A 21,510-nucleotide genomic window follows, 5' to 3' on the forward strand; every position below is an offset into this window, starting at 1 on the left:
GTTTTTCATTGTGAAGCAGAACTATGAATTAGAGCCAAGCAGTGTAGGCTTGAGAAGCATCCAATACTTCAGGTTTTTACATGCTTCCAAAACTACACAAAGCTGACAACCCAGGGAGGACGATTATCTCAGATGTGGGAACCCTCACTGAAGGAATCTCAGGATAGGTGGAAGGCATCCTCAAACCACTGGTGAGAAACACAACCAGCTACTTGCAAGACACCACGGACCTACTGAACAAACTGTCAACCGTAGGTCCACTCCCCAATGGCGCCATCCTGGCCACTATGGATGTGGAATCCTTGTATTCCAACATCCCACATAAAGATGGACTGACCGCCTGCCAGGCACACCTTGAGGCCAATGGGGTCGCCTCTGACACAGTGCTACAACTCACAAGATTCATCCTCACACACAATTATTTCTCCTTTGGCAAAGATATTCCTGCAACTCACCGGAACTGCCATGGGCAGTAAAATGGCACCGCAATGTGCCAACCTTTTTATGGCAAAACTGGAGAGTGACTTTCTGGCCTCCTACCCCAGCAAACCATTGGTCTACTTCCGCTACATTGATGACATCATGATCATCATAAAATTCCATGAGAGATTCAATGCATTCCACCCCACCATAAACCTGACATTAAGCTACTCGTATACCGAAATCAACTTTTTGGACACCACCATAAAGATTTCAAACAACTCAATACAGACATCCCTATACTGGAAACCGATTGATCGGCCTAAATACCTCAGATGGGACAGTTTCCATCCTAAACACATCAAAAAGTCCATCGTCTACAGCCAGGCCATCAGATACAACCGAATCTGCTCCAACCCAACAGACAGAGAGGTACAATCTTAAAAGGACATTTTTAAATCAGGGCTACCATCCCACCTCAATTGATGACCAAATCACCAAAGCCACCAGGATACCCAGGAATCACCTACTCCAATACAAGGAAAGAAACAATCGTGTACCACTAGTAGTGACCTACAATCCGCAACTAGAGGTACTAAGGAAAACCACGAAGAAACTCCACCACACCCTACACAAGGATGACAGTCTGAAAACCATATTCCCTGACCCTCCCCTTTTGTGTTACAGGCAACCTCCTAACTTGAGGAACTTTATAATCAGCAGTGCATTACCCTCTGACACACAAAAAGGAACTTATGCCTGTAAGGTAAGGGGCTGTAAGACCTGCTCACATATACTGACCACGTACTGAATACGGATCCCCAACACACAGCAGGACTATAAGATCCCAGGGACAGTCACATGTTCCATGTCCAATGTTGTGTACCTGATCATGTGCAGTAAATGTCCTGTTGGGGGTCTTTATGTCGGAGAAACAGGGCAAAGACTGAAAGCGAGGGCGAGATCTCATTGCCACACGATTAAACACAGAAAGAGAGAATTGCCTGTGGCTGAGCACTTTTCTAACCATGGACATGACATAGGAGATATGAGAGTTTTGATATTGAAGGGTGGTTTCAAGTCACAAAACTATAAAAGAATTTGGGAATCTAAGTTGATAACAATTTTTGACACACTGAAGAGTGGGTAAATAATTCCCCAGGATTTATGTGTGAATGGGAGGTGTGAGACATTTATTATACAGATAAGACTGCTGGCCAGGTGAAAACCCCCATCAACAGTAATTGAGGGACCATAAACTTATTATCCCTTATCAGTGTCTAGTTAAAAATGTCCGCCCCCCAACAGTAATTCAGGGACCATAAACTTTCACTCCCTCATCAGTGTTTAGCTAAAAATGTTTGTGCACCTCTTGTAGCATTTTTAACCTGCCCGACCTCCCCCCCCCCAACAGTAATTTAGGGACCATAAAACTTTCACTCCGCTATCAGTGCCTAGACAAAAAAAGTTTGTTTTCTGTTGCAGAATTTCTTTTAAGTGCAAACCAATCACATCCATGTCTGTGCCTTGTCATAAGTATGTATGTTATAAGTGTGTATAAATATTCATGCTTTTCCATTTTTAGCCTGAAGAAGAACCCGAGAGGTTCGCAAGCTCGCTATTACATCATGTATTTTTGTTAGCCATTAAAAGGTATCATATCTACAAGATTACATGGTTTCTCTTGCTGAGAACAATCGCATTCAGGTTTTTACCTCCTACTATTTGATATGATGTTTTTAACTATCATGGAATAAAGTAAATATTTTTTACTTGCATGTTGAGTGCTGGAAGTTCCCTTAATTTTTTTCTGTTACCGTGTTATAGAGCAGGAGGAGTTGAGCAGACTGATATGTTGAATCTTTCCCCATAAAATTATATAACTGGTATTTTATTCATTTATATCTCTGCACATTTTGAGCTGAACAGTCCAATGGGCGGTCCTATCAGTGATTGACAGCCTTGCTTGTATGTACAGTCATACACAGACAGCTGTCAATCACTGATAGGACTGTTCAGCCCAAAATGTGCAGAGATATAAATGAATCAACTGCAAGTTATAATGAATCTTTCCCCATAAAACTATAGCAATCTGCGCAGCAATTTGGACAGCCTGTTCCAGCTGAAAGATTCCCTGTAAAAAGAGATACGTGTGTTCTCTTACGGGTGTATACTGGATCAGGCATGTAAGATCCACAACACCTATAACTCCCCAAGCGGCAGATATCGAGCTTATGGAACAGAAAAGTGAGAACGCTGTTCAGATTAAAGACCCAACATTTAAAACAACTCATATAGCCTCTATGACAGTCTATCCCCTATATACCCCATGTCTGCAGCTTGAGGCATTATAGGTGTTGTTTGCAGCTTGAGGTGTTATATATATGCTTCACCCTTTGAGAGTATTGAGACCAGGTAACCCCAAGTTGCATGGGTTATTCAGAAGAAGAATGAATAGAGTTATGAGTGAGTCCCGAGAGGAATGATGAACTTTCATATCCTTTACAGAATCAGATAGGCTTAACTGAAATCAGCAGCGGAGGGCAAGGTAACTCCATCCACAGCTAGTTGTCCACCATGAAAATGCAGTGCAATAGTCCTCAGGCACAGGTTCACCCTGACATAAGGATATGGGATTGCTTTCTACAACAGCCACTAAGTGAGAGTCATCATACAGAGGTCCCTGAGGAATGAAAAATTAATCAACTGATGTCAGCTGAGTTGGGAGGTAAGGAGAAGGTTCGGGCGTGCACATCACCCTAAAAAAGTGATATAATGAGTCCCATTTTCAAAATTTTAGAGCCAGAGTTTAATGGACACAACCTAAAGTATAGCTTGCAACTTTCTTAAAAAGTAATGAAATCTTTACGATTCTCAGAGAACCTATCAGGAAGATTCACATTTGGTTTTGATTGACTAAGGTTCAGCGGCAACTTAAGCTTGAGCAGTCTCTTGATGCTGGAGGCAGGGTACTGGACCAGTTGTACCAGGCATTACGCCTGAGGAAGGACCCTAAGTAGTTTTGAAAGCTCACTATAGCATCATGTTTTTTGTTAGCCATTAAAAGGTATCATATCTACAAGATTACTTGGTTTCTCTTACTGAGAACAATCACATCTTGCAGAGCTGAACAGGTAATTTGCAATTATACGTGCCAACCAGACTGACAACTGCAGGTCGAAGGGTCAGTGTGATTTTAATCCATTTTAAGAAGACGACCCAATGTTTTTGCATGTCTTTAGCAATCTAACAGGCTGTTCACGTCTCTTTTTTTCTATGTCCAGGAATTTCGTAGGGTTTTATGACTAATATCCCAAAAAAGAAACCTTTGGATGGAAAGTGGATGAAATCTACCTCTTCTATTTATCTATTGATGAAATCTGCCGAACCTGAGACCAACTGGTCTCTGTTTCAGCAGGTTTCTAGCATTTTGTGCTTGAAAGAATCACGTTGTTCACCACATTATTCTTTTTGGCACAATATCCCGTAAACAAATCGAAACCTGCTGAAACAAAAACCTATTTGTCTCGTTTCAGCAGATTCCATCAACAGAAGAGATAGGTTCTGTCCAATTTCCGTCCAAGGGTTCTGTTTTCAGAAATTTTAGACATAAAGCCTGATGAAACCTCTGGAGGTAGAAAAATACAAGATGTGAACAGACCCTTACACCAACAAATATCCAAGCACTCATCTTCACGTTCATTCGGAACCTCCCAATGCTCTCAAGGCCCAGTGCCAAGGTTGGGTCCATCAATCTGCGGATTGTAAACTCATTGTCTCACATAACGTCTCCTCCCTACATATCAACATTAATTTCCCTTTTCTGCTCCTTTCCTGTGTTTAATTCATGGATCATAACTACACTTTTCAACTCTTGTTCGGCTTTATCTTACAGAACAATAGATGTGAAAAGCTGCATTTTAAGTGCCTAAGTTTCCATCTTTTCCTGATACTCTTACATACTACCACCCCAGATATAAAAATTACTTGAAGGTTTAAAAAAAGCAGCATAAGCTTTATATTATATCAGCCTAATTATGGCATGTAGATTCGATGCGCTGATACATAGATAAGCTCCCACTGAATGGGAGCTGTGCCTGCATTGGTATCCCTCGCCAACGTAATGTGGACGAAGTGGTCTGCTTCCTGCTCCGTGCTCGTTGTCAGTGGCCCGAAGAACAGGTGAGATGCGTAATCAACTATTGATGACCTAACCTGTGGATAAGTCATCAACACTTTATTTATGGAACACTCCTTTAACCCTTTCCCAACGGTATAACATCAATATATGCCATGCAATCATGAAGGGTGTATGGAGCAGGCTTGGAAGCTTGACACCTGACAGCCGTGGCAACTGTCGCAATTAGTTAAGTCTGATCGCAACACTAAACTGTTTGGATGTTGTGGTCAATGTCTGTCTAAACAGTCAATGGGAGGGGAGACCCCTTTCCATGCCCAATCAGCACCCCTCATAATACGATAAGGGGGTGCCAATGTTCTAGCATGGAAGCCCAGAGCCTACTGAAGGCTCCAAGAGCTGCCATGCGTAGATGCCTGTCAAGCCCTGCCCGTGGCAGGGCTATATAGGCAACATTAAAAACATTATATACTGCTATACTGAGGTATTGCAGTGTGTAGTGCAATTGATAAAATGTTCACAATCAAATTGTAAAAAATGTAATAAAGTTTATTTAACAAGTTAAAAAATGTTTATATTAAGAGTTCCAAAGATCCCCCTCTTCCCCATTAAAAATCTAAACAATTAAAAGAAAACACACATATGGTATTGCCGTGTATGTAAATGTACAAACTGTTAATATACCATAATATTTATTCCACATGGTGAAGGCCTTAAAAAAAAGGTACAGTATGCCAAAATTGCGGGGGGTTTTGCTATCCCGCCTCCCAAAAAAAATGTAAAAAAAAAAAGTGATCAAAAAGTCGTTTATTTCGCAAAATGGTACTAATTCAAATTACAGTGCACCCTGCAAAAGAAGGGGCCATCACACAGCCCAATCGACTCAAAAAAAAACTTTATGGGTCTCAGTATATGATCATTGAAAACAAATTTTGTTCAACCACTTAGTGACCAAGCCTGTTTGCGCCTTAGTGACCAGGCTAAATTTTGGTAATCTGCCATGTGTCACTAACATAGAATAACTCCATAAAGGTTTTGCATATCTAAGTGATTCCGACATTGTTTTTTCACCACATATTAGACTTCATTTAGGTGGTAAAAATAGACCGATAGAATTTGTGTATATTTTTTTTTAAAGCAGCAAAATTGGGAACATTTTGAAAAAATTGTCATTTTTTCACATTTTCAATTGCAATATCTCAAATATGTGCAAACATACTGTACACATTTTTGATAAATCTGTTTACATTTTTCTGGATGCACATTTGAAAAACTTTCATTTTTTTAAACCATTTAGGAGACGTACAAATATAATATTGATTATCAACATTTTGAGGAATACTTAGTTTTCCTGCACCAAGTCAAGATTTCAAAGGCTCATAGGTGTCAAAATGATAGATACCCCCACAAATGACCCCACTTTAAAAACTACACCCATTAATGTATTCACTGAGGGGGGTCAGGAGTATTTGGACCCCACAGTTTTTTTTTCAGGAGTTCATGCAATTTAGAGGAGAAAAAATACAATTTCATATTTTTGCAAATATGTCATTTTAAAGGCAGTTTTTCTTACTATAGTTTCTGTGTTCATAAACATACCCATTGTGGCCCTAGTGTTATGTCCATATGCACAACGGGGCCCAAACCGAAAGGAGCAGCTGTTGCCTTTTAGAACAGACATTTTGCTTGAAGGCGCTTTAGGCCCCATTGCACACTTGTAGAGCCCTTGAACGGCCAAAACAATGGAGAACCCCCACAAATGACCTTATTTTGAAAACTAGACCCCCTAACAAATTCAGCTAGTGGTGTAGCCTAATTTGACCCCACAGTTTTTGAATAAATTTAACCAAAGCAGAAGGGAAAAAAATTACACTTTTCATTTAATTTTTTTGCCAATTGTGTCATTTTAAAAACAGTTTTTTTTTGCACTGCACACACGTGTGAATGAAGCCTTTCACCAAAAAATGGAAACCCCTGTTTGTCCTGTGTTAAGAAACATACCCATTGTGGCCATAATATTATATCTGTATGCACAAGGGGGCCCAAACTGAAAGGAGCAGCCGGCGGCTTTCAGAACAGAGATTTTGCTTGAAGGTGTTTTAGGCCTCATTGCCCACTTGTAGAACCCTTGAGCGGACAAAACGATGAAGAATCCCCTCAAATGACCCCATTTTGAAAACTAGACCCCTTAATGAATTCCTCTAGGGGTGTACTGCCTATTTTAATGTCACAGTTTTTAAATGAATCTAAGCAAAGAAGAAGGAACATACCCATTGTAGCCCCAATCTACTTACAGGACACATGGCTAGGCCTATAATGGAGGGAACACTCATTGGTTTTCAGGGCACAACTGAATAAATTCCAGGCCCCATTTCTCACTTGGGCACATGGGGCAATAAAGCCGGGTATCCCTCCTATTCCCATGCTTGCTGCAAACCTGACACTTTTTGGGGGGGTATTTCTTGACCTCAGCGTCGGAGATGGGGTGTAAAGAGTGGCGCTTTGTGAGGCTTCGTAAGCTTGCGGAGGTGCGGCGGACTCAAACAGAAGGCATTTACCAAGCTGCTCCTTGAATTGCATGAAGGCGAGCGTTCCCGGGGCTTCTTGTAAATTACGTAATACAGGTAGCGGTCTGAATAATGCCAGGCTCACATGGCCAAATGTGGAATTCGCTTGCGGAGTCCCTCAGCAGATCCCAGCTGTGAGCCTGGCCATGTCCCTGCGCACAGCCTGCATAATGTACTGTGCATAACAGTGTACTCACACAGGCGGTAGACATTTTTTGTTTGTATTTCCCGCGCCGTCGCTTAGCAATGACAGGCATACCCACAGCCCGTACACAATGTAGTTGCGTATGAGCTGCGGGTATATCTGTGATCATAGAGTGCAATGGGCTCTATGTTGTGGATATCAGCGATAAAATAGAGCCTGCTGCGTTCTGTTTACTCTGAGTGGATTACGTAATTCTGATCTGCTAATGTGAGCGGAATTGTGTAATCCAATGCATCTGACTGATCCGTGTATTACCGGATCAAACGCATGTGGAATCCCAATTCCTATCCACTCCTCCGAGGCCGGCCTAAGGTAGATACCTTATTATCACATGACCAGGGACCGCTGAACGAGGCCACCAGTCACTGCCTCAGGCTCTTGGCGACCTTTGATTGCTGGGAGTAAGGAGATTTTAAATTTCCCGAGCCCTCCCCGGCTCCTGCGCATGTATCCGGCATTTTGCCGGCGGGCCCATTCGCAGAGCCCGGGGAAGGTCCGCGGAGGAGGATTGCATCAAGGTTCAAATACGGAGGCCTCCAGTAAGATGTTTCCTCTCCTCTCACCGATCACATCGGTGAGGGGGAATGACACTTCAACTTTTTTTTACTTTTATGTGATCGCCATTATCCATTGGATAACGGAAATCATGTGATCAGGGACCGCTCACCGCGGCCCCACAGTGAAATCTCCAGGCTCTGGGCTACGTTTGGTAGCCAGGAGCAGGGAGATTTAAAATTTCCTGGGCAATCCTCGACTTTTGCACGTGTTCACCATTTTGCTGACGGCGCATGCACAGAAGCCGGGGTAAGATCCATGGATAAGAATCCCATACGGGGACCTTAGGTATGTAATTTCATCTTCCCTCATGGATACGATCCATAAGGGGAGATGAAACTAACTTTTTAAACTTTTTTTAAAACTTTTTTTTAACTTTATATGATCACTGTTGTCCGATGGATAACAGTGATCATGTGACCAAGAACCGCATAGAGCGGTGCCCGATCACATCTCCCTGCACTCGGCCTTTGACAGCCGGGTACAGGGGGACGTTAAATTTTCCGGTCTCTCCGGCCTTCTGCGCATGCGCGCCACAACGGCACACGTTCAGAAGCCCTCAGCAGGCCCAGATTGCTGTGGGACATCACGGAGGAAGGAGGTGAGTATTTTCAGCTGCCTCATGGATTCAAGATGTCACCAGGGACCGCTCCCCGCGGTCCCTGGTGACATCTTCTGCCTCCTGGCTACCTTCTGTAGCTGTGAGCCAGGAGATTTCAAATGTCTCAGGCCTCCCGGCCCTCTGCACGTGACGTCATACGTCTGGCGCACATGCGCAGAAGACGGCGTCAGGTCCTTTCTGGACCAGATTGCCGCGTCACATCGCGGAGGACGGAGGTGAGTACGCTCAGCTGCCCTCATTGATCCAATCCATGAGGGTAGCTGAAACTATCCATTGGATAGCGGTGATCGCATTACTGGGGGGCGGGGCTTCCCGCGGCCCCCCATGACAGCACCACATTTTCGGCTACCTCTGGCAGCTGATGGCATGGTGCTGTGATATCCACAGCCTGCAGGGCTTTGATCCCCAGAGGAAGCATGTTTTTATGGCCCTGGGGATTAAAGCCCAGCAAAGCAGGACATAAAAAGTCTATGGGGTGGTCACTAAGGGGTTACGGGAAAATTTTGTTTACTTTTTAAAAGCAGAAAAAAATAAAAAACTATATATGGGTGTGGTACCACCATAATTGTACTGACCCATAGAACAAAGTTCATATGTAATTTTACTGCACTGTGCAATTGAATTTTGGTGCAATTGAAATTTTTTTTTTCATTTCTCCCCGCTTAAAAATCTGTAAAAAATTTTCCGTATATTATATGGTACTATTAAAAATGCAACCCATCCTGCAAAAAACAAGCCCTTATATGGCTATGTCAATGGAAATTTTAAAAAGTTATGGCTCTTGGAAGGTCAGGACGAAAAAACGAAGATAAAAAAAATGAAAAATCTAGTCCTGAGGGGGTTAAAGATGGGGCTTATTTTGGCCTTCAAGATGCAACTATTTTTTTCTTGTTTTTTCATCTCTACATTCCAAGAGCCACATCTTATTTTATTTCCCATCAATGTAGCCATATGAGGAATGGTTTTTTTGTAGGAAGAGTTACATTTTTCAGTGATGCCCTCTTTAGGCCCCTGTAACTCACTGATTACCCTTTGTTGATTTTTTCTTGGGACCTGGCAGAAAAAAAAGCATATTTTCCACTGGGGTGTATGTAAAAATACCAGACTCATAGTTTTTTTTATTTTATTTTGCTATTTTTGCACAATGTAAGCCTTTTTCATATTCGCCACATCCCAAGAACCATAACTTTTACATCAACTTACAGTAGCTTTATGAGGGTTTGTTTTTAACAAGGCAAGTTATATTTTGTCAACAGTACTGCAATTGTTTTTCCAGCTCCTTTAATGAAAAGTCAACCTGTTTGACTGGGGCTAATAACTGGCAGCATGTCAAACTGACATATTATCGGCGAAGTCAGTAAACAAAGATAGATGATGTACCAATGGCCTTTCAGTGTAGTAGAAACAAAGGATTGTAAAGGCACACCTCCAATAGTTAGTACAACATTCAGCAAATGTAAAAGCATTTTATGGATCTTGGACACTTCTTTGAGGGCTTGTACGCATAGCTACATTGATATAGAATTTCATGGAGTTCATACAGGGCGGTCATGTATGATGATGGGACCCTAGCTTGCACATTTATGCAAAGGTCATTTGACAATCACTGTGTCAAATTATGTCCATGGGTATTTTGAAGGGTACCTTCATTGATGATCATGACTATGTCTCCAGTCAGAAGTGATGTACGACTAGAAGACCATGTGTTGAGAGTAAACTGTATGATGGTGAAAGCTCCTTGGCAGGAACGGTGTTTGGTACAGTATGCTTGCCTAAATAACCAAACCACCAACTCTTCTGGTTGTAACTACACCAATAAGAGGATAGCATAAAAGTGGCATAACCTACCATGGAAGATCCAAGAGGAGTAACATGAACAGATCTGCTTCATTCAAACGTTCTTTGTCCCCCTGGAAGGATTTCAGACGTTGTACCTTGTTTGGACACAAGAGTTTAATAAAACCATGAAATCAGAATTCCTCTTCACACTTCAGACTGTAGTACATGCAGAATATTGTCTTACCTCTTCTCTGTCTGGAAGATGCTTGAGAAGCTCATTTAATCTTTCTGAGGTGTATAAGTCCCCTCTTCCCAGCTTTATATCTTCAACTATTTCTGCAGCTGATCTACAAGGAAAATATATTGAGTCACTCATACATCTCCTTATTCTGCAGACATTTACTAATAGCAGCTCTGATGTTGGAGATTAAGAACTTTTGGAATTCAGAATGGCTGCATCTTCACTTTTATGGGACAAGGGAAATGGTGAAAAAGAGCTAAAGTACACAATACCCAACTCCCTCTTCCACCATCGACTATCGTAGGCCATTTTGGCAAAAGTATGTATTGATAATGTTGCATTGCTCCATATAACAATAGTGCCACTGGTGTCATCTCAGTGGGTCAGAACTATGCAGCGCCAATGATTGGTGATGTTAAAGTAATCACTTAATTTAGGTGATATTCAAGAGGTATCGTAGCTTTATCAGTCAGGTATGCCTAATCATAGACGATGTATCGGAGAAGAGTACAATGAGAAACACTCAAATGATGTTTCCAACCTCTTCTGTTTTATTGTTGCAATGCAAGAGGTCATATAGTGTAACAACCCCCACAAAGTCAATCAGCCAACAATTCAAAGTCTACAGCATGTGTGATACTTCAATCTTAGTAAAACATGACAAAGGTAAATTATGCTGCATGCTCAGCATCTGAGATCGTGTTAGGAAACTACAATACATGTCTTTTGTACACATACTTCTTACTATGCAGACAAAACTAATGCATAAAATATAATTCAATACTTTGACAGTGGTTTGTGTTCTTGCACACATACAGTCATGAAGTGAAAGAAACGAAAGGGACAAAGCAACCTAGAAGCAGTGATACACAGATTCAGTTTGTAATGTACTGAGAAAGTCAACAGAGAATAGATGCTGCCAGCCTACTGCGCTGGTCAACCAAAAGTCTCATTAGCCCTGTACATTAGAGTGGGAGAAGTCTGTAAGAGCAAAGTCTGTTGGTAAATGGTAACCTTGATGAAATAAATGTTGATGTTGTGGATATTTCTTATTAAAATCCTTTCATTCAGGACCAGCAAACAAACTCATTTCGAGGTGTGCAGACGTCTTCATCAGACAGTGGGTTTACACACTAAAATAGCTGCATGAAAAACTTCTCAGGGTCTGGGTTGCACAAATGTGTGACCAGTGCTTTTTCTTGGATGGCCAGAGAAGACAGTAACACTTTTCGACACCCACGGTCTATACTTTTGTGCCACCTGGACCCTGAGGAGTTTCTCAAGCACCTACTATTTTAGTGTGTAAACCAGCTGTCTGAGGAAGAGGTCTGCGCACCCCGAAATGCGTTACATTTGCAGGTCTTGAATAAAAGGATTTACTTCATTAAAGTCACCATCTACCAACAGATCACACCAGAGTCTCAGCTCTGCCAGACATTTCCTATTCTAAACCGGTTTCACATCTGCTTTGGATCCTCTAGTCGGAGGTTCCATCGCAGATCCAGCTCAAAATACCCGAAGAAAAAATGCTGCAGGCAGAGCTTTTGCGTCTGTCCCAGAGCTGGACAGCTGAGCGGAAACTGCATGGCCCCCATTATAGTCAATGGGGCCCTTTCTGCGCTATTCGGCTACCCAGAGACGGAGCCGTTCAGCCGCAGGGATTCCCCTTTACTGCTTTTTGAATGGAGCAGGAGAGCATAACCCCGGACACAGATGTGAAACATACATATAAAGAGATCGGAACCCCAAGCGGAGATGTGAAACCTTACATACACATATACAGATGGGTTGTCAGTGTGGAAGCTTTATGTACCCTGGAGCAGTACAAGAATTCTATCTGTAGTCTGCTAGTGATAGCAGCACCGCGGAGATCAGATGCTTCACAGCAGCCGTAAATTGGTTCACCATTCAACAATGTGTGTCCTACATTTGGACACCTTGTAGCAAATATGAACACTGATGTATCTTTTTAGAGTACCTGTATATGTAGTGAATCCATCCTTACATTTGCATTTTGGAGTGGATTTCATCCCATGCGTTGAAGCGGGTGAAATCCAAAGTAGCAGAAAGCATTAACATGCTGCGGATTTCAAAAGCCACACTGTAGGTAAATTTACATGTAGAAATATCCGCTGTGTGTTAAAATCTCATTTACCTTGTTGGTACCATCTTATGGCATGTTCACATGAGGAGTCAGCACTGGCATGAGATTTTAAGAAATGCGCAGCGTGAATTGACCATAGCATACCACAGTTAATATTACGGATTTTCATGAACAGGCCCTGCATGTGCAAAAAACTACAGTACAACTCGCAGATAAGTGGGTAAATTAGGCAAGCATATTTGCGCATATGCTTGCCTGAACAAGCCCTTTGAGCCGTGAACGCGGATGATTTGATGCATACCGTATATAGGTGTATAGTACTCTACGTTTTGCGGATGCAGGGCCTATTCACACGCATGCAAAAATTCCCCGCTCTGTTTTAAAAGTTTATTTTGCCTAATGAGGTCCAGCTGTGTTCCGTTTATCACAGAATTGCGCAGCATATTTTGCATTTGTGCAGTAGCATAGAATTCTATGGGGACCGTGCAAACACATAGAAACATAGAGCAGGTCCTATTTTTTGTGCGCATACGAAATGCGTGCAATAAGGTCATTAATGAAAAGAAACTCATTGACATGAACGGGTTATATTCTCTGCGTACTGCGCTCTAATTCCGCACGTGCAATGCATGGCGCACATACATTTGTCTGAAGTAGTCCTAAGAGCTGAACAAAGGCCAATTCAGAAGTGCTGTGTCAGGCACACGCCGGGCCCAAATGTCACTGAATGGAACCCAATGACTATAGGCCGGTATCACACGGGCACATCTATGTGCGCATTTGCGCAATGTGCGTTGCATATGTCTGCGGCATTTGCGTGTTTTACTGTAATTTTAGTGCACACAAAAAAACACGCAATTGTGCTCCCATTCATTCAATTAAGTGAATTACTGCATTACGTGCCATTTTCGTGCGCAAATGTGCAGGAAAACAGATTTCAATGGGTTCACTGAACACTGTGACACCGGCCTAAAGGGTTCCATTAGTAGTCTGGCATTCTTATGGGCAAAATAGCGCTGGACGTATTTCAAATCTACTTTTGGGGAAAATTCATGCCATATCGATAACGCGGCAGACACCATTAAGGATTTAAACCCATGACCGTAGTTTTGTCACATGACGAAACAAAACCACTGATTTCAATTATTTTGTTTTGACTAGCGGGATTCTCGCAGGAAAAACATAGGGCAGGACCTGTCTTCCTGTTTTTTTTGTTTTTTTTTTAACTGAATAGCGCAAAATTTAAATGGTTAAAAATGAAAGAATTTTGACTTGTTCATGCGCGAATACGCTCTGTAGTGACAAGCATATTTGCACAAGCGATCGTCTGTTTAACCCTTTGCAATCCAATTTTGGATTCAGGGTTTCCTAGGGGGCTTTCTCTTTCTGCCATTATACAATGGCGCCATCTGCTGGCTAGAGCCAGTACTGCGGTATGGGACATGCTGGAGAGGCCCCCGACTACAGAGCGGCGAGTAATATAAATATACAGTAAGAATACCCTGCCGGACGTCTTCCAACATCGGAGCTGTACAGCCTTCAATCAGAATGTCTTTAGACGTCAGACAGTGGATTGGAAAGGGTTAAGCCCTAAAAGTAATGGGATGTGGATTTGCCACTGAGATGGCATAGATTACATGTGGATGCCATGTGAAACCGCACCCTCAGGGCTCCGTTACACGGCGTATTTTAGCATATTTCTACGCACGGAAATATGCTTGCACAAACCGCAGACAGTAGACTCCATTGATTTCAATGGGTTCGCTCATATTATAGCATCACGCCGCACATGTTAACTATTTATGGGTGATTACAGCGGGCTGCGTAAAAGATGACAGACATATACGCCGTTACAAATGCAAAAAAGTCTCGCTCGCTACGCAAATACGTTGTTCAGAAGCGATCGCATTTGCACTTGCCCTTGTCTGCAGGAGCGTTCAGGGAAAAAGTAGGGATCTTTTTTTTTATTATAAGTAACCAGACTGCAGAATGTTTCTGCCAACTTCTCAACATCCTCAAACGGCTGATAACAGTAAACAAAAGAGCGCATTAAGCTGCACAGCAGTTGCTTGTGTCCCAAATTTTGAATGGGTATTTGCACTGCCTAAAATAACTGTTAATATTCCTAGCAATGCGGGGAAGCGGTGTAACAGTGCCAACATAGCTGCGGCATGACATCACAGGACAGAGACAGCAGACCCAGTATAACGGCTCATCGTATGCACACAGCGCCCAAACTCCAAGGAAGGGGACTTGGGGGGGGGGGGGGTGTGAAGTGTCAGCAAGATGAAGATATCTGCGGTCTGAGTGATGCTAATACATCAGAATCTACACATTTTCTTCGACTTCCACTGACATTCATTTGAAGTGGTGCTCAAAAATCGTAGTAAGGCCGCGGTCGGACGAGCATTTTTGGGTTTTTTTCACGCGATATCGCAGCGGGTTTTTTTTAAAGCAAATGTCAATGGGACTTTCTAATGTAAAAAAAAGCACAAACTTTCGGTTTTTGTCCGATGCGTTTTTAACATTTGAAAGTCCCATTGACATTTGCGTGAAAAAAATGCAGCGATAATGCGTGAAAAAAAACGTGCAAGAAAAAACGCAAGTGTGTAAGACCCCTTATACTGATTGGTAAAAATGGTTTTGGGAAACTTGCATTTCAAAATCTGTAGAGCGGGCAGAGATGAGTCTGATGCTGCTCATTAATGCTCACTGCTTCTCCCCCATTCTCCGCCGCCCCCTGCCACTGATTGACAGGCCTCCTTGTATTACTGTGCATACTTTGCTTTCTCTATAATATAAATATACATCATGTGGTCATAGGGGTGTATGAAACAGGTTAGAGAGCCGAACCCCACTGGGTGTCTACTGCTTTCACTTGTTAACTATTTATATGCTGTGCTTAATGCTAACCATAGTATCTACTGTGTTTTCCCAAAAATAAGACCCTGTCTTATGTTAATTTTTATTCCAAAAGAGGCGCTGGATATTATTTTCAGGGGATCTCTTATACTTACCTAGCAGGCTCGGTCAAGGTCCTCCCACTGCTGCCTGGAGCTCCGACGTGCTTCTTGCAGTCCTCAGCCACCCACAGAAGATCACCTTCTTGTTTACGAGATTCATAAATCCCGCCTCCAGAAAGCAATGACTCTGATTGGTTCTCGAGTACTGCTGAGCCAAGCAATGCAGCACTCGATAAAGCAATCACAGCCATCACATTTGTTCATCGAGTGCTGCATTGCTTGGTTGAGCAGCGCTCGAGAACCAATCAGAGCCATCGCTTCCTAGGGGCGGGATTTATGAATCCCATAACCAGGAAGTGATCTTCTATTAGCGGCTGAGGAAGAAGCGCGTTGGAGAGCAGCGAGCGATATTTGGATCAAACCTGCTAGGTAATGCATTCCTTTTTTTATATGTAATGCAGCTAGTGCTTATTTTCGGGGTAGGGCTTATATTTTAAGTCTCCCGGAAAATCAGGCTAGGGATTATTTCCAGGGTAGGTCTTATTTTTGGGGGAAACGTGGCAGGTAGTTAGCAGGGAAGACCCCTCTGTCACCCCATTTCCCCACCCTTATTATATGATTGTGGGGAGCCTATCCATTGCCATGGCAGCCCAGGCCCAGTGAATGCTTGCAGGGCTGCCTAGTAGAATTTCCATATTGTGCAATACCATAATATTGTAGTATATGGTACAAACCATCAAGTGATTAAGTTCAAATAGACTAGTGGGACAAAAAGAAATAAAACGTTTAATAACATTTAAAAAAAAAAAAAGAGGATGGAAAAATAAAAAAAATTATGGCTCTTGGGAGGCAGAAACCAAGAAGTGAAAATGAAAAACTGAAAAATCTCTGGTCTTGAAAGGGTTACACTGTAGGCACACAGGCGTAGGCACATTTAAGTACGGGTTTTACTGTTATTTTTTTTTCGCACGAAAATCATGTACAAAATACACTTATGGCAGCTAAACCATTGAAATCAATGGGTTCCATTCATTGCGCAGTGCGCACGCTGCACAAATATGTTTGTGTGACACTGGCCTTAAATAAGTTTTTTGAGACATTTAAACATTTGGAAGGGGGCTGATAAGTGTATGAAATTAAAAAAAAACTGTCTTCACGTTTTATATGTCTCTGATCTGGACCCTACTGATTCTGGAAGAAGTCAAGTGAGGTTCATCATTCATGTGACCACTGCAGCCAGTCACTGCTTTCAGCGGCCATGTGTGCATATACGGCACATGACTGTTGGAGCCAATAATGGCCTGCAATGATTGTGTGAGCAACTAACAGCATGTGATTGTTTCAGGGGCTTTAGGGACCAGCTTGACTTTTACCCCCCCCAGTCCTCTCTTCCCTGTTGAGTTCCTATGCATCACCAAGCATCTTCTTACAGCTATGGTTGAGCTTTAACCCTTTCCAATCCAATTTTGGATTCAGGGTTTCCTAAACGGCTTTCTCTTTTTGCTGTTATACAACGGTGCCATCTGCTGGCTAAAGCCAGTGTGTGCGCGCCAAAGAGGCTCTGACAGTGGAGTGGCTGGCAATAGATGGTAAGAATACCCTCTCGGACGTCTTCTGACATTGGAGCTGTACAAGCTTCAATTAGAATGTAGGAAGACGTCAGACAGTGGATTGGAAAGGGTTACCCCGCAAAACTGGGGCTTTGTCCTCAAAACGTTTTTTTTTGCTGGCTTTTAATTCCGTCCAATAAAAAAAATCTCTTCTACCTAACTGGTTCTTTAATAAGTATTTTTGGAAGGTTGCGCAACAACCCAGTAGTTCCATCTACATCCCTATATCAGGGACCAGATTGGGGGGGACCGGGATATCTAAACGGTAAGTAGAGTGTTTGTTTATTTTCTCCACTTATCAGCCTACTACCAAATTTTAAGGTATCTTGAAAAACCCCCATTTGCCCGTGGACATGATGCCTAAAACATCCCAATTCTCCCCATGATTTAGTAGACTAGTGTTTTCCACATATAAATTACGTAACATAATGAACTGGTTTCTCCAGATTTAGGAACTGTTCATTGCTACCTTTTGAACTGCTTCAGGAAGATGCCGATATTCATACTTCTCCTCGAATCAAGCAAAAAGACCTGCAATGAAAACGATGGAACATGAAAGAGATATTGAATGTGACACCTGCACAACCTGTCTGCCACCCATCCCCGCAGCCTGCCTCCGATATCTGCATGTACCAGCTTGTTCTCTAACAAGTCCCATTTCAGAATGTCTGTTCGTGCCAAGAACAACATTGTGTAGTATTGTGCCGCCAACCCAGGCTTCCGATAGGAGCATCCAACACTTCCTTATTGGAAGAGAAGTTACAGAACTCTTCTGAACAATAGAAATAATAGCGAACTCTCTTAAGTTCTTCCTGGGATAACATGCCGCCCGCACAGTTCACACGGGATCTTTAGCGCAGTCATGGAAAGTCACATGCCACCCGACTTCAATGGATAAACTTTTACATGAAGCATTTCTCCCTAGAATATATCTAAATAAAACATATACCTGCGCTCATAAAATGCGTATATAATAAAAAGGGTACTTACTAGGAAAGGAGGGGAAACTGACCCTAGAACAGGGTTGACAGCGAAGTCAGGAAGTCCCTGCCTGACAATCGCAGGCTGCAGCGTTACCGCTTGTTCTTCTGGCATGAGTACTCACATCCTGGGTGCCATGATGCCAGGAGTTTGGAACAGTAACGCTGCAGTCTCTGATTGGCAAGTGGCTGTCACCTGACTACTGCTGTCAACTGAGACTGGGTGAATCGCAGGGCTGAAGACGGTAAGTTAACTGGCTGGGCAACGTCTTAAAGCGGTTGGATGACATTTTAAAAACTCTGCTGCTTTCATCAGAAACCAGTGCCACAGGAATGGGGTTGAGCTGCAATACCACATGGAGCCTGTGGACAAGGATGGTGCTGTTTTTGGAATAAAGCAGCCATGTTGTTCTACAGTCACACGGCGCCTTTAAATTCCATAGTTTTCCTCTTGTGTAGATTCTCTTTATACTGTATTTAGCTGTTGCAGTGATTCCTGCTTTTGGGAAACACCTTATAAGGCTGCTATGAGAGCTCCCACCGGGCTTATAGGAAGGCCTTATGCTGTTTGCAGGATGTTGTGTGGAGACACGCTCAGTCCCTGCAGCTACGTATTACAGACATTGCTCAATGTCGTGCCATATTAAAGGGGTTTTCTGAGTTTTTTTTTTTACACTCCCCTTTCAAACAATCATTCTGCAAGCTACTCACCGTAGCACAGTGCAAGCTACTCACCACTGGCAACATGCAAGCTACTCACCGTGGCACCATGCAAGATACTCACTGTGGCACCAGGCAAGCTACTCACTGTGGCGCCATACAAACTACTCACCGTGGCACCATGCAAACTACTCACCATAGCACCATGCAAGCTACTCACTGTGGCACCATGCACGCTATTCACCGTGGCACCATGCAAGCTACTCACCGTGGCACCATGCAAGATACTCACTGTGGCACCAGGCAAGCTACTCACTGTGGCGCCATACAAACTACTCACCGTGGCACCATGCAAACTACTCACCATAGCACCATGCAAGCTACTCACCATGGCACCATGCACGCTATTCACCGTGGCACCATGCAAACTACTCACCGTGGCAACATGCAAACTACTCACCGTGGCACCATGCAAGCTACTCACCGTGGCACCATGCAAACCACTCACCGTGGCACAATGAAAACTACTCACCATGGCACCATGCAAACTACTCACTGTAGCACCAGTGCACTGTTTTAGTACTCTGGTGGCATATCGTGTGACCCGTGATGTCACTGGACCTTCTGGCTCCAATGATGCCCCGTAAACATGTCACATGGGCTTTCTATATAGAGGCCACTGGTGACATCCCTTTTTGGGGCCTTCTATTGCATACAATGGTGATGTGGATGAATGAGGAGGAGCAGTGGGTCAGGGAAGAGGTAGGTATATTTTTAAGATTTCATTCCCGACCACCACTGTCACCATTGTGTTTGCTATCGGAAGACTCCTTCAAGGGGTTATCTACCCACCGAGGCAATGTTTCATACAGAATCTCCCAGTAGCGTGCCTACAATGTAGGCAGATCACATGGTCACCACTGGGCCCAGAGTGTGTGTGAAGGGGGGCGGCCGCGATGAATGGCTCCACCAGTCAATCAGGCAAGCACTCTGTCTTCTGAATGCTGGCGGCTCCATCTTTCATGGGTCAGTCAGTCATGTGATTGCAGCTGGGCAGCCTATGCGTGTGCAGGCCCTCTCCCCTGATTTCAACTCCATCCAGGAACGCGTGGCTGTTGCGGCTTTGCCACCTTTTGCAGTAGTAGCCAGAGTCCTTAGGGGAGGCAGAACTTAATCCCACCATAGTGGGAGTCCTCATTCCTCCTCAACTTGTGCCTTGGACAGAGAGAATAGCAAAAGAGCTGGGCAGTGTGGTATGGCAGCTATCGTGCAGGTTATTTCTTGGGGGGGATGTAGGGTGGCCGTTCTAATTTTTGCTATGGGGCTCCATGGTTTCTACGTACACCCCTACTCCCAATGTCATCTTATAAAACTGGAAGCATAGAGAGGTGGAGCAGAGTCCTATAAAACTCAATTGGAATTTTACTGCACAATTTAGAAGTCATATGGAGATTAAATATAGCTATAAAATGGCCATATATGCAAGTCCAATACGGAAGACACGCAAGTCCAAAGCAAATATAAGAAAGAAGCAAGTCCCCTGTCAGTGTGAATAGTGCTGGGAGCAGATAGCGCTATCAACAATGCAGTGGCCCAGTTTGGTACTACAGGCACAGTTCTTATTGACTTAGATGGAACTGTGCCTGCAGTACCAAACGGGGAGCTGCAATACAGAAAGTTCTACCTGCTCCCAGCGCTGTCCACACTGATAGCCAGGAATCAGCTGGTCAGTGGGAATCCCAAGCTCTGAACCCCACCGATCAACAGTAAAAGTCCTGAAGAACCATTTTAACAGTTTATGTACATTATAAAATTGTAGATTATCACCAATCTAATCATTCTGAGAAGTTTTCTTTTCACCATAGTAACTTGTTGCATCTACCGTGTTTCCCTGGAAATCGGACCCTGTCTTAAATTCATTTTTGCCCCAAAAGAGGCACTAGGTCTTATTTTTGGTTATGCCTTATTTTACATACCTAGCAGCTGCGGTCCGGGTCCCTCTCACTACTCGATGAAGTTCCATAGCTCCGTTGTGTGTCCTGCACTCCTCGGTCACCGACAGAACATCACTTCCTGGTCACGGGGTTCATAAGTCCCGCCTCCAGGAAGCGATGGCTCTGATTGGCTCAGCGAGTGTTGCTCTCAGCCAATCAATGCAGCACTCGCTCAACCAACATGACGACTGTGATCGGCACCTGAACGGCGCCTGCTAGGTAATGTAGTAATTTTTTTAATGTAGTCTAGCTAGGGCTTATTTTTGAAGTAGAAAATAGCCAAAAATCTGGATAGGGCTTATTTTCAGGGAACTCGGTATATGTATCTACATACAGGCCATACTATAAATGTAAGGAGTACTTATACACTGAGCACAATAACATCTGGTCACAACACTATATTGGGCTATGTACATAGGATCAGAATGTAGTTAATGGATTACAACTATGTTCATGAAAATGTGACCAACCAGCAGTCATTGAAGTGATGTCACATGTCTTTACGCTAGTCATTATAATAGGTGTAAAAAAAGGAGAGTGCAAAAATGTTAGAAAACGGATCATATAAATAGGAGGTAAACTGTATGGAATGGTTGAATTCTATACTAAGTATGTCTGCATTGCACCATACCAACTGTGTGTGGGGGCCTATACCCCATGCAGATTTATATA

General features: G+C 43.2%; 1 protein-coding gene across 2 annotated transcripts in view; it reads right to left on the bottom strand.

The window, feature by feature from the left end:
* The window catches only part of LOC136580357 (inverted formin-2-like), a 79,225-nt gene that overhangs the window by 48,260 nt on the left and 9,455 nt on the right, over nucleotides 1-21,510 (bottom strand). For both annotated transcript variants that reach the window (XM_066580855.1, XM_066580856.1), the window contains 3 exons: nucleotides 17,674-17,735; nucleotides 10,531-10,633; nucleotides 10,356-10,441 (listed from right to left, as the gene is read on the bottom strand). In XM_066580855.1, coding sequence (XP_066436952.1) covers nucleotides 10,356-10,441; nucleotides 10,531-10,633; nucleotides 17,674-17,735 — 251 coding nt within the window. The remainder of the gene's footprint in view (nucleotides 1-10,355; nucleotides 10,442-10,530; nucleotides 10,634-17,673; nucleotides 17,736-21,510) is intronic.

Source organism: Eleutherodactylus coqui, chromosome 10 (genome assembly GCF_035609145.1).
Source record: "Eleutherodactylus coqui strain aEleCoq1 chromosome 10, aEleCoq1.hap1, whole genome shotgun sequence".
Taxonomy (NCBI): domain Eukaryota; kingdom Metazoa; phylum Chordata; class Amphibia; order Anura; family Eleutherodactylidae; genus Eleutherodactylus; species Eleutherodactylus coqui.